Here is a 12,561-nt window from a genome sequence, read left to right on the forward strand (position 1 = left end):
ACTGTGAGATCATGACCTGAGCCGAAGCCGGACACTCAACCGACTGAGCCACCCAGGCGCCCCGTTCTGTCCTTGTTTCAATCCGGGCTTTGTAAGTCTTCACTATCTTGTAGTTTTCTTGCACCTTCAAGTAGACGTGTTGAATATTTTCGTCCAGCTTTTCTAATTGTCCTCAGCTTTAGAGGACTGGTTTGAGTTACCTAGTCTGCCATCACTGGAAGTGGATGTTCTCTCAGTTTTGTTTTTAACTGGCAACACATTGGTTAGTCAGACCTAGTGAACATCTCTGGTACCACACTAGGTTGATACACATCCAGTCTACAGCCCCCAGGCCACCGCTGCTCCCTTTTCAGATCCTTTACGGCACGAGGAGCCCAGACGGAGTAACTCAGTGTGGCAACATGCTGGGTTCTAGGTGTTTAGGGATCAGCTAGAGTCTTACTCCCTGCCCTTATGGGGTCTACCGTCTGTCCTTTCCTTCCTAAAGCCTCCAGCCTTTGTGGGCCATCATTCCCACCAGCATCAATGTTAATCTCTGTCCTCGGCTGGTCTCTTGAGTTGCTGCAGTCATGATTTCAACTGTACTTCCCCTGAGTAAACTCTTTCCCAGATTTCTTACTGCCCTTGGGATGGTAAGGGTCAGCTTGAGCCCAGGTACATGGGTCTGGCCCTGTTCTCTCCAGCCTCATGGCTCATAAACCACTTCACAACCCAGTCCCTGAATGTGTTCTGGCACATAGTAACTAGTTCTCCCAGATTCTGCATCACCATCTCTGAGAGCTCTTCCCTCATTCTCCAAGGCTCCATCAGCCTGAACTGACACTCTTTCTCCAGATCTGTTTCCTCAGCAGGACAAGTATTTTGAAGACCATGTCAATGTCTTACTCATTTCAGCACCTCAAGCACTTAGTGCATAAGAGGGCTCAGTTAATGTGGAACGGTCTCATTTCTCAAGTTCCATGTATCCTTTGATGGATTATCTTCTTCATCAGTCTCATGAATCCTTTTTCCTGGGAACCCCAGTCATTTTTCTGTCCCTTAATGGGAGGCATGCCAGCTGCTGTTTGCTTGCACTGCACCCCTTGCCCCAACACACCAAGTCACAGACGTATGAGACACCCTGAGAGTGGACCACCACCTGCTGGTCATCAGGTTTCTAGGACAGTGTCAGCTCAGGGCTGCAGACACAGTAGAGGTCCTTAATTTGAAGGCATTCCACCAAGAATGCAGTCCCCTTCTGAGAATACTTTCAGATGCACAATGTAAAGCACATAGATTACAAGTGAAACCTATCATAATGAAATATAGGTACCAAAATATTAGAAAAATATATATATATATATATATATATATATTGACTTATAGATGTGATCTGTGTATGTAATGTAATATGCACACCTCAATTTTTCTTAATGTTTATTTTGAGCGGGGGAGGGACAGAGAGAGGGAGAGAGAGGATCCCAACCAGGCTCCACCTGGGGCTTGATCTCATGAACTGTAAGATCATGATCTGAGCCAAAATCAAGAGTTGGATGCCTAACCAACTGAGCCACCCAGGCGCCCCTGAATATCTCAATCTTAAATAACAGGAGCTAACAATTAGTCCAATAACTACTGTTATTTCAAAGCGATGAACAAAATTTGGAGGTGTTTGCACAGCAGTAACATGAGATGAAATCTCTGAATTCTATTGCTGACACACTTGTCCTAACAGAGCTGGTTGCCTGCATCCATACAGAAAGGAAATACTGAATTTCAGTTAGAGCTTAATCAAACTAAAAACCAAATCTTTTCCCATCCAGGAACAAAGACACCCTGAATTCTACCCTCGGACCCCTTGCTGGTGATAGAGGAGGTCTTTAGACCCCAGGTTAAGAACCCCTGAATGGGGTTTTAGAAACATGGGAGAAAAATGCTTTTAAATACAGCAGCTGATAGTTAAGTGCATGACTCTTAGTGTAATGGACAGCTGAGAGTGGGAGAGGAGGTGTGGTGGAGACAGCACCTCAGAAGGTCTAATTTGAATTTCATAGGCATCATTTACCAGTGTGGTGAAGTTCAGCCTGACCTTACCTGGCTTCATATCTATTTGCTCCTCTATAAAATGGGAATGACAATGTCTTCCTCACAGGTTGTTAAAAGGATTCAGTAAGTTAGTATTTGGAAACTCCTGGGGGCCAAATGTTTATTGTTGAATGCGAATGTCGTTCAATGTCTGTAGAGAACACACACCCAATATAACTCCTTTCAAAACAGAAACCCACCCCAAGGTCTGACTGGCCGTGTGACCTGGAAAGCACCAGTGCACGGAGAAGATGGTAAACCCTTTCTTGCCTGGCAAACGTGGCTAAGTCTGCCGTGCTGTTTCCACCCCACCCGAGAGAACAAGCACAAATGCAAATAGGGTTTCTCTCCTTTTGCTATTTTATTAGAAGCATATTTACATTCTTGCAGTTAAACTTTGTAGAGAACATTTTACAAAAGTTTTGTATAAAGTTTTGAAACTACATAAAAATAACTTCTATCCTTTATAAAGGGAAAATATAAGTTAGTTATATTTACTCTGCCAAAAACGGACTGAAAACAAGAAACAGTTCCATCTGTCCCTTCCCGAGGAAACATCAGCACGGGGCATGCGGAATACTGCGTGGGCCTTCTCACTGGTGGGCGTGCATGTTGGCTCAATCATGAGGCTGGAGGATCCAACCGGCCCCCATCCAGAAAGGACAGGGGAGCCATCAGGACTTGGGCAGCACTGAACAGGAAAGCAGCAACTCTTGAATAAGATTCAAATGTGAATGAGAAGCCAGATAGGGGAATGATCAAAGACTTTCGATGAAACCGTCATTTCATGTAAATGCCCCTTCTCACACCCCAGGCAATAGTGTAAACAAAACCCAAATCAGCCCTGCCTGACCATTTGCTGGTGGAACTCGGACAGTGTTCTGTAATTACACTGCTGCTAGGTCACATTTTCCCGGCACCTGTGCACCAAAAAGAATAAAAGGGGACAATTGTTTCACTGGTCTCATCTGTGTGAGACCAGAAAACTGCTGCATCTGGGTCAAATACTGAAGCAGGCAAGCTCAAATGTTCACCAACTTAAGAGGACCACTGCGTTCCCACAGCCCGCAGAGCATCTTCACTGCATATGTAAGCCTTGGGAACCCTAAGTCCCTTCTTACTGAATGGCAACCCTCCCTCTCCAAGATCCAGTTACAACCAGTGCCAAGAAACTTGCAGAGAATTGCTGTAGGACAAAGTGTCAAACCTTAACGTGTAGGAGTGAAGAAGGAAAAAGTCCTCCTGGGATGTCAGCCACTCCATCATGACAAAACAGTACCCAGACTTAATACGTCATCCATGATTCCTCAAATTCGCCTTCAGTTTTCTGTTTTATTTAAAGCAGGTTATCGTCCTATAGAAGCCATTTGTTTATATTTGTTTCAAGTTAGAAATCAAAGTGAAAAAAGCTTTCTTTGTAGATAAACTGAATGCCTGTTTGAGCATTACTTTTTATCTACATCCTGCAGCCTGTGGGATCAGAATCTGTGGGTGGCCAGCTGAATAACCCGAAGGCCCAGGATTCCATCTGAGAAGAAGCAGCTTTGCATCTGCTCTGTTGCTGGGGGCAGGAAGCATTGCATTTCTCCCTGATGTTTTTTCTTCCTGAACAGAAATCCCAGCGACTACCAGCCTCTGTCTCAAGTATGAGGCCAGACTCCTGCTAGGAGGGGCAGAGGGAAACAGCCTGCAGACAGGATGGGCAAGGATGAGACGGGAACAGCCTAGGCTGTGAAAGTCTTGTGTGGTGAGGAATTTATCCCTGAACACAGCATCCAGTGTAGGCGCCAAAGGGAATCACAGACCGGCAGTTCAGCCTATATACCATCTTGTGCCAGTACCCAGCACCCTTCAAACCAATGGCTCCACCTAAACATGCTCAGTGGCACAGGCTCAGGCAATGAGTATGTTTCAACCCACCTGGCACAAGAGGCCCAGAGCAGAGGCAAGCCTGGGTAATGCCACGGGACCAAGCCTTGTGTACGTATGTGTGTGCAGGCAGAGGGACACAAGATGGCAAGAAACACCCAAGGCCAGCAGAATGAATGATTCAGGCTCTCCTCCAGCCCACTATTGTAGACACAGCCTTGTCTCAAGAGGGAAGCAAATTGGGGGCTACTGGAAGAATGAGGGCAGCCCCTGAGCAGCTGGCAGCAGGACGGGCTTCGCTAGGAACTGAAATGGCTGTTAGGAGCCGTGTTCTTGTCTGACACCACACCAAGAATCACAATATGGACAAACTCATGGTGACTGATGGTAGCGCTTTGTGCCCACAGATAGCAAAACTGACGTTTTGGCAAGCAGGAGGGCCTCAAGGCTGCAGAACACCATTCCTCCCGGGCCGTGACCCCGCTAGCAGCCCAAATCACTGACACCTTGAAGGGATGTGGGGCTCAGAGGGGACATACATTAGGATCAGGCAACACATAATAAAACCTCGCCCTCCATGAGTGAGCGAGAAGTAAGGAACACTGGGGTGGGTCTGTTGGGCATAGCTGGGGTAGCACAAGGCAAGGGGCTAGATGCGAGTTGGCCTGGAAGCAAGAGGGAAGCGGGGGGGGGGGGGGGGGGGGGTCCTGAGTTACTTGTTCACAGAGAATGGGAGGGCCTTGGAGGCCCGCCAACCTGCCAGCCACAGCCCCAGGTGGCTGTTAAGAAGCATCCACAGAGCTATAGGGGAAGAACTTGGTGGCCTTGTTTGGGGTGGTAGGGTTCAGGCATTCTGTCTCCTCATTCAGTTTGAAGAACATCTCCTGCTCTCGCTTCTTCTGGTTCAGATCTTCTTCCAGAGCCTAGGACAGAGAGAGGGCGCAGTCAGATGCCATTGGCATGGATCTCCCAAACACAGGACCCCGACCAAAGTGGCCTCCTCTGGAAATTTCCCTTCCCTCCCAACAAGCCTTTGCTGCATGGGTAACTCGGTCTTCCATCTTTCCTTTCCCAGAGTGCATCACCCAGAAGACAGGTACCACCTCTAGCTTCCTTCTTGTCACAACCATGCAGGATTTTGTTGTGGATCAAGGGCCACGGTTTGGTGAAATGCCATCTCAATGGGGTGGGGGGGGGGGGGGGGCGGGGCGGTAGATGCCAGTCTCCTGGCAGGAAAACAATCGAATGGAGAAAGACCCAAGGTAGAAAATGGACAGATTTAACAGTGGGTGATTGGGGGCAGGTGGGAGGACAGGGCCAGAATGTCCAAGTACACTGTGTTCCTAATGAGGATACTGCCCCACAGAAATCACCTAGGGAGTTGTCTTCAAAAATCATGTGCCTTCCCACCATCCCCTGACACTGTGATTCTGAAAACCTGCAGTACGACGGGTTCTCTGTGTTGTAAAAGCCCATTTGGTAACTCAGAGCAAGTGTCTAGTGTCTTGGTTGAAGTTCTCCTTTGCCAGATGTATTAGCATTTTTTTAATTATGTTTTTTAGGGGCGCCTGGGTGGCTCAGTGGGTTGAGCATCCGACTTCAGCTCAGGTCATGATCTCACGGTCTGTGAGTTTGAGCCCCGCGTCAGGCTCTGTGCTGACAGCTCAGAGCCTGGAGCCTGTTTCAGATTCTGTGTCTCCCTCTCTCTCTGCCCCTCCCCCACTTATGCTCTGCTCTGCTCTCTTAAAATATGAATAAACGTTAAACATTTTTTTAATCTTAAAAAAAATACATTTTTTAATTTTTATTTTGAGAGAGAGAGAGAGAAGCAGCAGGGATGGGGGGGTGGAGAGAGAGGTGGGGACAGAGGATCTGAAGCAGGCTCTGTGCTGACAGCAGAGAGCCCAATATGGGGCTCAAACTCACGAGCCATGAGATCATGGCCCGAGATGAAGTTGGACGTTTAACTGACTGAGCCACCCAGGTGCCCCCGGATATATTAGTGTTAAAAGTGTTTGTGGTAAGCAAACATTATATATAAGCAAGATAAAAGTGGTACTGTGAGCTCTTGTAACATGTTACGAAATCCAGTGCCTATGGGAGCCAGCCAGATGAACTGAATGAAGAAAGAGAGCTGGGTGTGAGGCAATAGGGAGTGAGGAGGACTGTGGTGAGGTGAAGAGCACACACTGTGTCTGAAGACGGCGGTTTCTTTTCAGCTCCAGCTGATGTCTGTCACGTGGTACAATGAGCCCAGTGTGGCCAGAGCTCCTGGATTCACAAAAGAAACTGGAAACCCAGATTCTTATGAAAAATTCCCTTACACAGCCATTCCCTCGGAGATACTGTGGGTTTGGTACGAGACTACTGCAATAAAGTAAGTATCATGATACACAAATGAATTTTCTGATTTCCTAATGCATATGAAAGTTGTTTATAAAAAGTTATGTTTATAGTACACTGTGGTCTGAGTGTGCAATAGCCGTGTCTAAAAAAAATGTATGTACCATAATTAGCACATACTTTATTGCTAAAAAGTGCTAAACGTCATCTGAGCTTTCAGCAGTTCATCACGTTTTTGCTCGTGGAGTGTCTTGCCTCAGTGTTGATGGCTGCTGACTGAACGAGGTGACTGCTGACGGTGTGGCTGTGGCAATTTTTTTATTATTGACATGTAGTGTTATGTTTTGGGTGTGCAACATAGTGACGACAGTTTTGTACATTATGCTGTGCTCACCAGGGTAAATGTAGTTATTTCTTAATTTTTACTACTGAGGTATAGTTCACATACAATTCCTTAAAATAAGACAATGATGAAGTTTGCCACATTGATGGACCCTTCCTTTCACAATTTCTCTGTAGCCTGTGATGCTGTTTGACAGCATTTTACCCACAGTAGAACTTCTTCCAAAACTTGAGTCAGTCCTCTCAAACCCTGCCTCTGCCTTATCAACTAACTTCATGAGATATTCTAAATCCTTCCCTGGCATTTCAGCAGTCTTCACCAGGAGTAGATGTCACCTCCAGAAACCATTTTCTTTGCTCATCCATCATCAGCAGTTCCTCCTCTGTTCAAGTTTTATCCCGAGACGATAGCAAGCCCACCACGTCTTCAGGCTCCACTTCTCTCTTGCCATTTCCACCACATCACAGTTACTGTCTCCACTGAAGTCCTGAACCCCTCAAAGTCACCCACTTCCTCCAAAGCCCTGTTCATGTTGATATTTTGACCTCTTCCATGAATCACGAATGTACTTAATGGCATCTAGAATGGTGAATCCTTTCCAGAAGGTTTTTAGCTAACTTTGCCCAGATCCATGAGAGGAATCACTACCTATGGCAGCTATAGCCTCACGAAATTGTATTTCTTAAATAATGACACTGGAAAGTCAAAACTACTCCTTGACCACGGGCTGCAGAATAGATATTGTGTTACCAAGCATGAAAACAACATTCATCTTTTTTAAAAAAATAATAATCTTGTTGTACATCTCCATCAGAGCTGTTGGGTGACCAGGCACACTGCCAATGAGCAGAAGATATCAACAGCGGGTTTGAAATACTCAGTAAACCATGTCGTAAACAGATGTGCTATCATCGAGGCTTTGCCGTTCCATTTATACAACACAGGCAGGATAGAGCATAATTCTAAAAGGCCCTATGATTTTCAGAATGGCAAATGAGCACTGGCTTCCACTTAAAGTCAATAGCCGCACTAGCCCCTGACAAGAGAGAATCAGCCTGTCCTTTGAAGCTCTGAAGCCCAGCATGGACTGTTCCTCTCCAGCTCTAAAGTCTTCTCCTGACATAAGGCTGTTTCATCTATATTGAAAATCTGTTGTCTAGTGTAGCCAACTTCACGAATTCCCTTCGCTGCATCTCCTGGATAACGTGCTGCAGCTTCTACGTCAACACTAGCTGCTTCACCTTGCACTTTCACGTTCTGGAAACGGCGTCTTTCGTTAAGCCTCATGAACCAAACTCTACTAGCTTCAGACTTTTATTCTGCAGCTTTCTCACCTCAGCCTTCATAGCACCGAAGACAGGTTAGGGCCTTGCTCTGGATTAGGCCTAGCTTAAGGGAATTCGTGGCTGGTTTGATCTTCTACCTAGATCATAAAAATCTTCTCCCTTTCAGCAGTAAGGCTGTTTAGCTTTCTTATCATTCATGTATCCATTGAAGTAGTACTTTTAATTAAAAAATTCTCCTTTGCATTCACAACTCGACTGTACCTGGTGGGAAAGGACAGTATCTCAAGTCTCAGCGTGCCTTCCTCACTAAGCTTGATCATGTCTAGCTTTTGATTTAAAGCGAGAGACATGCAACCCTTCCTCTCACTTGACCACTTCGAGGCCACTGTAGGGTTATTCACTGGCCTCATTAATTTCACTAATACCGTGTCTCATGGAATGAGGCCTGAGCAGAAAGGAAGAGAGCCGGAGGAATGGTCAGTCAGTGGAATAGTCAGAATACACAACAGTTCACCATCTTTCTTTTTTCCCCATAAAATGCATTTTTATTGTTTCTGTTGAAGTATAGTTGACACACAACGTTACATTAGTGTGAGGTGTACAACATAGTGATGTGACAACTCTGTACACTATGCTGGGCTCACAAGGGTAGCTGCCATCTGTCACCATATAATGCTGTTACCGTTGACTATATTCCCAACGCTGTAATTTTTATCCCATCCCCTCCTATCAGTTCTCTGTATTCATGGGTTTTGTTCCTGCTTTTTGTTTGCTTTGTTTAGATTCCACATATAAATGAAACATATGGCACTTGTCTTTCTGTGTCTGGCTTATTTCACTTAGCATAATACCCTCTAGATCCATCCATGTTGTCCAAAATGGCAAAATCTTGTTTTAGGACTAATACTCCATTGTGTGTGTGTATGTGTTATATATGCAGTCATCTATCTAGTGATGGACACTTGGGTTACTTCCCTATCTTAGCCATTATATATAATGCTGCAGTAAACAGGAGTGCATATAGCTTTTCAAATTAATGTTTTTGTTTTGTTTTCCAAATATCCAGTAGTGGAATTACTGGATCATATGGTATTTCTAATTTTTTAAAATATGTATATATTTTAAAGTTTATTTATTTTTGACAGAGAGAGAAACAGAGCATGAGTGGGGAGGGGCAGAGAGAGGGAGACACAGGATTGGAAGCAGGCTCCAGGCTCCGAGCTGTCAGCACAGAGCCTGATGTGGGGCTGGAACCCACGAACCGCGAGATCATGACCTGAGTCAAAGTCAGACTCTCAATCGACTGAGCCACCCAGGCGCCCCTCTGTTTTTAATTTTTTAAGGACCCTCCATACTGTTTCCCATAGTGGCTGCACAGATTTACATTCCCACCAACAGTGCACAAAAGTTCTTTTTCCTCTGCATCCCTGCCAACACTTGTTAATTTCTGCTCTTTTTGATACCTAGCCCTTCTGATAGGTATAAGGTAATATCTGTGGTTTTGATTTGTAGCTCCCTGAGGATTGGTGATGTTGAGCATCTCTTCATGTATGGTTGGTCAAATATAGGTCTTTGGAAAACTGTCCATTTTTAATCAGATTATTGGTATTAAGTTCCTTATGTATTTTGGATATCAACCCCCTATTGGATACATCATTTGCAAACATTTTTTTCCCATTCAGTAGGTTGCCTTTTCATCTTGTTGACAGTTTCCTTCATTCGTTATGCAAAAAACTTTGTGGAGTTTGGAGTAGCCTCAATAGTTTATTTTTGCTTTTGCTTCCCTTGCCTTGGAAGACATAGCTAGGAAAATGTTGCTGTGCCTGATGTCAGTTCACCATCTTTTGTGGTCACAAAACAATTATGACAGTAACATCAAAGATCACTGATCACAGATTACCATAACAAAATGAAAAGGTTTAAAATATTGCAAGAATTATCAAAAGAGACACACAGAGACATGGAGTGAGCAAATGCTGTTGGAAAAAGGACACTGGTAGATTTACTCACCATGGGCTGCCACAAACTTGGGAGAAAAAAAATGCAATTATCTGTGAAGCGCCATAAAACAAAGTATGCCTGTACTTAAAGGTTGGCAACTTCCAAAAAATTTTGAAATTTCTATATTTTGGCCAAACCTAATGCCTGTACGCCAATTTCAGCCCATGGATAATCAGTCTGTGACCTCTGCTAAAGAATAACAATTTAATTATAACGGCTACCACTTTTTGAACAGAGAGCTTTAGTAACTTGCCCCGCGTTTCATAGCTAGTAATAGGGGAGCCAGGACTTCATCCAAAACCTGTGCTCTTAAGCACTACTCTCTTCTACCTACCATATATATTCATGTATATAACCTAAGGCAGGAGTCTAATCTTTTTTCTGTAAAGGGCCAGATTATAAATATTTTCAGCTTTGCAGGCTGTGAAGTCTCTGTCACAACTACTCAAACTGCCGTTGTACTTCAAACTCGGCCACTGACAATGTGTAAATGAATGAGCATGGCTGTGTTCCAATAAAATTTTATTTACAAATACAGATGGTAGGCCAGATTTGCCCATGGACAATAGTTTACTAACACATGCTTTAAGGGAAGAAATGTTCTATCTACATTTTACAGTCCTAAAAAGCAAAGGTTGCGAAGGGAGGACTGGTCTGAGGCCACATTCTGTGTCAGTCGTGACCCAAGCAACACTTTATGGATGCTACCAGATATTCTATACTTACTTGAAAGAAGTAAGTCTGAAGTTTTCTAAAAATATTCCACAGTGTACAGTCATCTCTCTTCCCCTGTATAGCTCAAGATTACTGACTGTAACACGAGTGTGAAAGAACATTTCTATCACCTCTGGTTAAGTGTTCCAGCAGTAACCCAGGTAGCTAATGACAGACAATTCTACAAAGAACTCTGCGAAACAGCAGCCCCCAGAGGCAAAATCCAATGCCAGCTCCCCAGACATACACCACAGTACCTCCCCCAAACCCAGGTGCCCCTGAAATAGGAGGCAGTTGCTAGAGGCAACGTGGCCATTCATCTTCAAACTCTCTCAGGATGTGCCAAGGGTATAGAACCACCAGGTAAGAGAACCAGGTGAACGTTTGTTTCCTGATACCAGAGTCAACCGATGTCAGCAGGAGCGTTATTGATTTGAGTGTCGAGTATCAAAAGGCCCAACAGGCCATGATTACAGAAAATGACGAACATGGGCCTGCTGCCAGGAAGGTCCAGGACCCTGGCCAGCTGCCAGCCATAAAGCTCCATTAGCACAGGTTAGGGAAGCCTCAATTCAAGGACTTCCAAGGCCATTACTTAGCTGAGGTGGGCAGCTGCCTCTTGTCCAGACCACAGTGAAAGCGAGCAGAGCTGATGTATGATGGCAGAACAAACCTCAGGGTTTCAAGACATGTGATCAAAGGTAATTAAGGCAGCTCTCTCCTCAGAGAGCTTAGGGGCAGAAGGAAATGAGTATGTCCTTGGTCTGTACTACGGGCTGATGACTTTTTTGCATCACACGGTACAATATTCACATCTCCACTTTACAAATGACCACACTGAGGCCCTGTGATGGTTAATTTTATGTGTCAACCTGGCAAGACACGGTACCCAGTTGTTTGGTCAAACACCCATCAAGATGTCACTGTGAAGGAATTTTTAGATGTGATTAAAATTTAACTCAGTAGACTTTGAGTAAAGCAGATTACCCTCCCTAACATGGGTGGGCCTCAAAACTGCAACATCAACTCTTTCCTGGATCTCCAGCCTACAACCTGCCCTGCAGACTTCAGACTTACTAGCCCTCCACAATCATGAACCAACTTCCTAAAGTAAATCTGTATCTTATCTATATTCACATCCTAGGCAGACGCCTGTGGCTCAACATGGAGAAAAGCCTACTATTGAGCCCACGAGCCCAGACGTGGTTACCTTTTTGCGTGGCCGAAGCTTGTCCCGCCATTCCTTCAGGTTCTGATTATGGCTCTCATCTAGGGCCTTCAGCTTCTGGGTTTCATGTTCTACCAGGAGGTGACACTTTTCATTCTGGAACAAATTCCAGGCAGAACAGGTAAGAAAACTTAGAAGGCAGAGGTGCAGAAGGCTGAAGCATACCTCATGCTGTAGCCAGTGACGGCAACAGAATTATTATTATTTCTTCTCTTTGGTTCTAATTTATAGGAAACTCTATGCATATAAATGCATACCAAGAGATGCTCGGAGGAACATTTCAGAATATTCAGGTTAATAGTTCTTATTGTGTAGTGGGATCTGCAGTAATTTGCGCTTTACTTCTTTGTGCTATTTTGCATTGTTTGAATTTTTCAACATGAACATAGATGTCATTTTAACAAAACAGTAAAACTATTAATAATAAATAAAAATGTGTCTTAATCCCACCACTAGAGGCAGCCACTGCAAAAATGTGATTTTCTGGCAGCCTCTGTCCTAAATGTTGTTTAGCTCACCCTCTATATACAATTCTGAAACCTGCTTTCCCACCACCCTTAACATTATAATGTAAACATTAATTAACTTCTAAAGAATTAACATTTTTCATTGTTTTTAATGAAAATTTTAATGCCTACAGAGTATCCCACAGCATAGATTCATCAAATCTACTTAAATATTCCTCCATTTTTGGTCACTTAGGTTGCTTTTAA

At 44.4% G+C, this 12,561-nt stretch overlaps 1 protein-coding gene and 1 long non-coding RNA gene across 6 annotated transcripts in view; one reads left to right on the plus strand and one right to left on the minus strand.

The window, feature by feature from the left end:
• Window positions 1–12,561, plus strand: part of LOC109267496 (uncharacterized) — a 71,227-nt gene that overhangs the window by 44,325 nt on the left and 14,341 nt on the right. For 4 of the 5 annotated variants that reach the window (XR_008423745.1, XR_008423747.1, XR_008423746.1 and 1 more), the window contains 2 exons: window positions 6,153–6,310; window positions 11,765–11,969. This is a non-coding gene — a long non-coding RNA (uncharacterized LOC109267496). Of the gene's footprint in view, window positions 1–4,853; window positions 5,030–6,152; window positions 6,311–11,764; window positions 11,970–12,561 lie in introns of those variants that run through there. The other variant, XR_008423748.1, reaches the window with a different exon arrangement.
• STK10 (serine/threonine kinase 10) overlaps window positions 2,407–12,561 on the minus strand; it is a 116,724-nt gene continuing 106,569 nt past the window's right edge. The window contains exons 18-19 of the mRNA XM_019450302.2: window positions 11,831–11,944; window positions 2,407–4,856 (exon numbers count right to left, since the gene is read on the minus strand). Coding sequence (XP_019305847.2) covers window positions 4,716–4,856; window positions 11,831–11,944 — 255 coding nt within the window. The 3' untranslated portion in view covers window positions 2,407–4,715. The remainder of the gene's footprint in view (window positions 4,857–11,830; window positions 11,945–12,561) is intronic.

This window comes from Panthera pardus, unplaced genomic scaffold (assembly GCF_024362965.1).
Source record: "Panthera pardus isolate Hobbes unplaced genomic scaffold, ASM2436296v1 HiC_scaffold_2, whole genome shotgun sequence".
Lineage (NCBI taxonomy): Eukaryota > Metazoa > Chordata > Mammalia > Carnivora > Felidae > Panthera > Panthera pardus.